The 6,116-nt window shown below is 39.8% G+C and overlaps 1 protein-coding gene across 5 annotated transcripts in view; it reads right to left on the bottom strand.

The window, feature by feature from the left end:
• Nucleotides 1–354: 354 nt before the first annotated feature.
• Nucleotides 355–6,116, bottom strand: part of tns1b (tensin 1b) — a 202,965-nt gene continuing 197,203 nt past the window's right edge. For all 5 annotated transcript variants that reach the window (XM_061723873.1, XM_061723874.1, XM_061723872.1 and 2 more), the window contains 6 exons: nt 5,948–6,016; nt 5,770–5,796; nt 5,269–5,437; nt 3,658–3,726; nt 3,338–3,367; nt 355–3,249 (listed from right to left, as the gene is read on the bottom strand). In XM_061723873.1, coding sequence (XP_061579857.1) covers nt 3,111–3,249; nt 3,338–3,367; nt 3,658–3,726; nt 5,269–5,437; nt 5,770–5,796; nt 5,948–6,016 — 503 coding nt within the window. In that variant the 3' untranslated portion in view covers nt 355–3,110. The remainder of the gene's footprint in view (nt 3,250–3,337; nt 3,368–3,657; nt 3,727–5,268; nt 5,438–5,769; nt 5,797–5,947; nt 6,017–6,116) is intronic.

Below are 6,116 nucleotides of genomic sequence, written 5' to 3'. Positions count from 1 at the left end.
TCTTTTTAAACTGGAATATCCTGGCTTGAGAGCTGTTTTCAGTGACATAAGTATTTGAAATGAACATGATTTTTAAATGTATGTTCACATATCGGGGTCATTTTATGATTCATTTTATCATTGCTCATATATACAGCTCCTTTAAGTGCAAACACAATGAGCTTTTAGCATATAAAAAGGGGAACGCAGAAATTTATGTGAAAAATACATTGATTCCACAGCAGAAAATCCACAATTTGAAAGTTCCAAACTAAATCAACAACCACAAAATAATTCATTTTAAAAAATTGCAATTTTTCATACATTTTTATGAAGCTTTTAAGTTTTAAGTAGCAAAGAACGAACCGTTACACATTTTGATTTGTACTGCTTTTTAATGTGTTTTTTTTCCACCAGAAAGAGTAAAAGCCATACAATGTAGCAAACAGAAAAAAACAAAACAATATGATGTAGCTCTGTACAGGCATAGTAGCTCACTCTTACACATTCTACAGTCCAGACTGATCGGTCAAAGTGAGCAGATGGAACTGGAGTTTCCATCCTGGAGAACAGAGGACTAACATTCAGACAGAAGTTTAGGAAGTCCTTTTACTTCGACAAACATTCTTTACATTTTATTTTTGTCATGAGCCGAGTCAGGAACCTGATAACTACCTATTGGCGTCTTTCTGTAAAAGTCCCACTTGAGCAGGACTTGAAGATGCTGTGTACAATAAGTCAGCAGCGCTACGATTACACTTTCACTTGAGCATGCAGGCCCCTGTTAATAAATAACTGAACATTCTAGTAAGATATAAAAGCCTATAAGTGCTGTATTTTATTTTATTTATTTTTTTCAGTCATTGTAGGCCCCAAAAGTAACTGTTATTTACTTTGCGTCATGCTGCCAACCAGATCCTCGTTACCAAATGTCATTGTCAACCCCCATTCTTTGAATGGGACTCAGAGTCAAAAAGCAACATTTGTTTGTCGACAAAGTACATTAAGGTTCCTTTAAGTTACTTTTTTATATTCCAAATTATTTTAACTCAACACAGTTAAAACACTGTATTAGAATTAAAGTGGTTCCTTGTAGTTTTCTTTCTCCACCACAAGAGGGCACCAGCGTCTTTTTAGACCGACAACTGGGTCCAATCCGAACTAGAGAGGCTGCTTCCTCATAAAACATGAAATGGGTCTATCACTATCCTATTTTTCTTCTTTTAACAATTAAAAAAGGCTTCACTTCTTAAAAAAAGAAAAAAAAAACAAACAAACAAAAAAAACCACTGATAATACTTCAACATTTAAGTGCTAAGCATGGACAATGTAATTTCCCGGCGGGATTAAGTTAATAAAACCGTGTTTGGCATCACTTTAGAATAGCTCCAATTTGTACTTAAGTTGCAGTCTTTCATACAAAATATATCCCCTCTTAATAAAATAAAAAGGTTCCCGAAGAATACAAGAATGATAAAAGAAAGTGGAAAAATAAAACATTCAAATAAAACAACAGTGATACACTTAAACACACACACTTTACACCTTATACGGTACATGTCAACGCTTTTGACTTAAGCCAAAATAAAAGCAATCTTTTCCTCTTGCCTTCAGGAATTTTGATGTATACTTTATAATACATGTATACAAGAAAACATGGAGCAACAAAGCAAAAAAATAAAAAATAAATATCTTAAATCACTGTTTGGAAGTTTTTATATATATATATATATATATATATATACATATATATACATATATATATATATATATATATATATATATATATATATATATATATATATATATATATATATATATATATATATATATATATATATATTTGTATATGTAAGTGTGTGTGTATAGCTTACTTTTGGGTAGGGTGGGTGGTACAGTTTTTGGCTAGCTGACAAACAGTTGGTTTGAACCATCTTCAAACGTCATCCTCACAAAACTACCTTTGGCCCATCAATTTTGAGTGAAATGATGCGGCTATGTGCTGCTGTGCCGGCCGTGCCGAGGATGCTGGCAGACGTTAGGTTAAACCCGCCCCTCTGACTGCGCCGATGCAGTGACTCACTGGCGGCCACAGCGACACAGCTGAAATGTTAAGCTGTCGGTGATCTCTTTAGACTAGCTTCACCTCAAAGAAACAACACAAGTTACATCGTCAGCCTCTATCTCATTCTCACGAACAGGAAAGGACCTGTGGAATTTTCGAGCTCATTTCCAAGATTGGCCGTTTGCATATTTAAGACAGCTTGGATACGTTTGTTTTTTATTCTTTTCTTTTTTTTTTTCTTAAAAAGCTCTGCATTTTGGAAAGAAAGTCAGGCACCAGATGTCATCAATAACAGTCCTACTCAAAAAGCAATCTTGAATATTTACAAACCTCACCAGCTGCAAAAATGTCCAACAAGACTATTTTTACAGGAGGCTGATGGCGGCGAGTCAGCCTACGGTATCAGTACACACAGAAATAAACAGTTTTCTAACAGTATTTTTTTGATTAAGCAGCCATATTTGTTTATAAAAGAATACTTCTGACCCTCCACAGTGGCACACTATACACGCCCTGACTACTTTTTTAAAATCTTTGGTTGACCGGTCAAAAGCCTGATAGATATACAATCCACCGTTACATCACACTACTTTACTTCTTCTTTAAAAACATTTTTTTTAAATGAAACAACTGCTAAAAATTAACATTTGCACACACAATGTCATTCCCTCTTCCTGTTCTTGAGTCACCCTTTCAGGGAGATTAAAAATCACCTCTGCCTCGCACACCCCCCCGTCCTATTGTCACACGCAGCCACACCCCATCCTGCACTTCCTCTGGTCCATTCTGAAACCAGTCTGAGAAAAAAGAAAGAAAAAAAAGCACATGCATGCAAGCTGGACTTGCACAAACACACTGCACACTCATGTTCTCTTTCACATGCTTACAAAAACACACTCACACACACACACATACACATCTGCTTAAATGTGACGGAGCAGAAAGATAACGTGACGCGTAGAATCAAACACTACAAGTGTCCAATACGGGAAGTGTCCGTGGTTAACAGGAAAGATAATAACCAAAGGCCTTTTAAAAAAGCTGCCAGGGCTTTTGCCGACGTCTCTCATCGTTTCTGCGAAGCGATCATCTTGGAGACGAAGTTGACGATGGCACTGGCGGGCTGGTCTGGGTCCAGCTCAGCGAAGAGGTGGCTGACGTTGTCTGTTGTGCTTCCCTGCTTACGTGCCACAAACCCGAAGAGCCTGGAAGATCAAAATTAATCATTATTCATTCATCTTTAAGGTTTTTACGTTAGCCTCCTAGCCTACAGCTGATGGACGGTTCACTTACTTGGCCATGCCTCCCTCAGGTTTGCTCCATCTGAAAAGAATATGAAATAATAAGAACATATTTTAAGCTTCTGTATAATGTGGTGAGACTCTTCCCCTTTCCCCTCTTGGGAAGCAACTCAAAATGTCTGACTGCTACCAGATATCATGGCTGATAACATCATACAGTACATGTAGGTGTTATTATTAACAGTCTAAAACAGGAAGTGGTTTGAACTTTTCTCTGACTTCCGAATCTCCTGGAAGCTAGTTTCACTTTTGAATGAACTAATACCACTAATAATGCTTAAGGTAATTTATTTCATGCCTCCATGTACTCACTTTCTTTCCTGAGGGTCGATGTCACAGAATGTGACGCTGTTGGTGGGGTAGTGGCGTCGGAAGAAAACCCTGTAAACAAGCCAACCAACAGCATTGACAAAAATACCAGGACACAACAGATGTAAAACACCACAAAACTTTTTTATTATGTAATGTGACAGATCTGTAATGTGTTACATAATACTTGGTTAATCTGGAGGCATCACACATCATGTTTTTCAATCTTGACAAGAAGCATGAGGGACACTGATGTACGTGAGAGCACGTCTGGACAAAAGCAGTGCTTTCAAGAACATCTCAGATGCTCGTGTAAAAAGGGCTTACTTTGATGCTCGGACATATCACCACTGGGCCGCGCTATTTTCCAACAATCCGTTACAACAAAGCCTAATAGGCAGGAAAAAGGGCTGGATCTGGTCCAGCAGAAAACAAGGGTGGGAATCGAGGAGCTACATGCAAACCAGATGGTGGGGATCCCACAGCACGATGCATGGATGGAATGGGAGCAAACAGAAGACGGTAACATTATGCAGAGTTTTGGCATGCTGAACGCTTCTGTATCAAGGTTTGTACGGCGCTCTGACTGTCCCATCCAACCTCCAATACAGGACAAAGGTTGAAGCACATCACCCCCTTGTACCGAGGAAGAGCAGCGCCCGAGGACATCCTGAGCAGCTATCCCAAGGGGGAGGTGATTTTCCTGGTGTCATCGACATTGACCAGGTCAAAGACAACAGCTTGCCGTGGTGTGATATCACATTCTTTTTTTTTTTGTGATCAAATTTTTATTTCTTTTTCCATTTTCTGAAAAAACAACATGGGGCATGTATATGATATTTAAAAAAAAAAATAAATGATATCACATTCTTGTATGAGCCAGTGAACATCCCAACCCTGAGCTGAAAGCCCAACAAAGCTTTGTTGGGCCAAGCACATGACTGGATATTGAGGGTGGTCCTGGGAAACAACTCAAACTCCCAGAGAATATCATGACTAGCACGTGGAGGTCAGACTGACTTCAGACACGTCACAGCAGGTGGACTTGCTGGAACTGACAGCACCGTGGGAGGAACTGAGCCGAGGAGGTCAGCAAGGGGAAAATATGTGGCACTGGTGAAGGAGTGCCACAAAAAGGGCCGACAGCCAGGAGGCTCGCCCCTGTGGATGAAAGTTGAATGAACATCCCCATCATGATCATGAAGTCTTTGAGGGATCACCAGTGTGTGAAAAACATTTGTTAGAAACAATGAATCCCGGACGCTTGACAGGAACTGATCAGGGTTGTCTGGGAAAGAGTGTCTGACGTTGAAATAACAAAAAACAGCTGATGACTGCAGGTACGGCCACTCATGATGCGTCTAAGTACATCTCTAGATGTGGTACATAACCAGAAGAAACTGAACTTGGTACGAGAGATGTTTTTTGAGATCAGGGAGGGAACAGGAACTAAAAAAGCCAAAAACCCAGAAGCCGTGAAATATTTCTAACAGTTTATGCTATACATTTTTAAGGAGGTACTGGACAATTCTTTTATAAACCAACTCATTGAAGAGGCAGGTACCATTATTTTTACATACTAAAATGTTTGGGTGATGTGGGTTTCAGACTTACTTCCTCTGGTTGTCAGTCAGTGTGATGCCCTGCGAGGACACCTTGAAGTGCACAACGGTGGCAGTAGGTGGAGAAGCAGGAGCCAGTGTCTCAGTTATGGCTTTGGCAACGGCCTGAGGGCCTGTCAGGGACTCCATCTCCACTGAGTTGATGTAGAGAACATTGCATGCTAGGAAGAGAGCAGATGTCCCAGTTGAATAAGGCGTGCCAAACTCAATCGCCCGCAACCTTCTTCATGCAGGAAAGACAGCTTTTCTCATGAGCGGGCATGCGTTTTGGAACAAAGCTGGGGTTTTAGAGAAGAGGCGAATCCACACAAATCATTCCACATGAAAACATTCTGTTTGTTATGGAGCAGATGCTGGACGCTGTTGTTAAAAGACAACTATCAAGAATTTTTTTTTACGCAGGGCCATTAAAAACTTGATTTGTGCAGGTAAAAATATACGAAAACAAACATGTATGATGCACATTTCTGATGTAAAAGTGCATAGGTTTTACCATGAGAATCAGCAGGGGCCCTCTGCACTGCGATAACAAGGACGTCATGTTATCAGATAAGTGAATGAGCTCATTTGAGAGACAGTAATTATTGTGTCATTGATGGCCTAGAATCTCAAAGCTTTAGTGGATTTAGGTGAGGCTAGCATAAGACGAGAGGAATGATATGAGGTCTTACCTGCTCCTTGTTTCAACCTCTCAGCCAGTGGATTGGTTGTGGGGACCTCTCGCGCTTCTTCGATGAGATCTACAGAAAATGAGAGAAAGTTTGCAGTATCTGCTATTTATTTTGATAAAGAAAAAAATACACCAGAGCAATTAGAAGAAAGACTTAATCATCAGCAGGA

The sequence above is a fragment of the Cololabis saira genome, chromosome 6, assembly GCF_033807715.1.
Source record: "Cololabis saira isolate AMF1-May2022 chromosome 6, fColSai1.1, whole genome shotgun sequence".
Taxonomy (NCBI): Eukaryota; Metazoa; Chordata; class Actinopteri; order Beloniformes; family Belonidae; genus Cololabis; species Cololabis saira.
The sequence above is the reverse complement of the archived record's forward strand: the minus strand, read 5'-3'. Positions and strand labels throughout refer to the sequence as shown.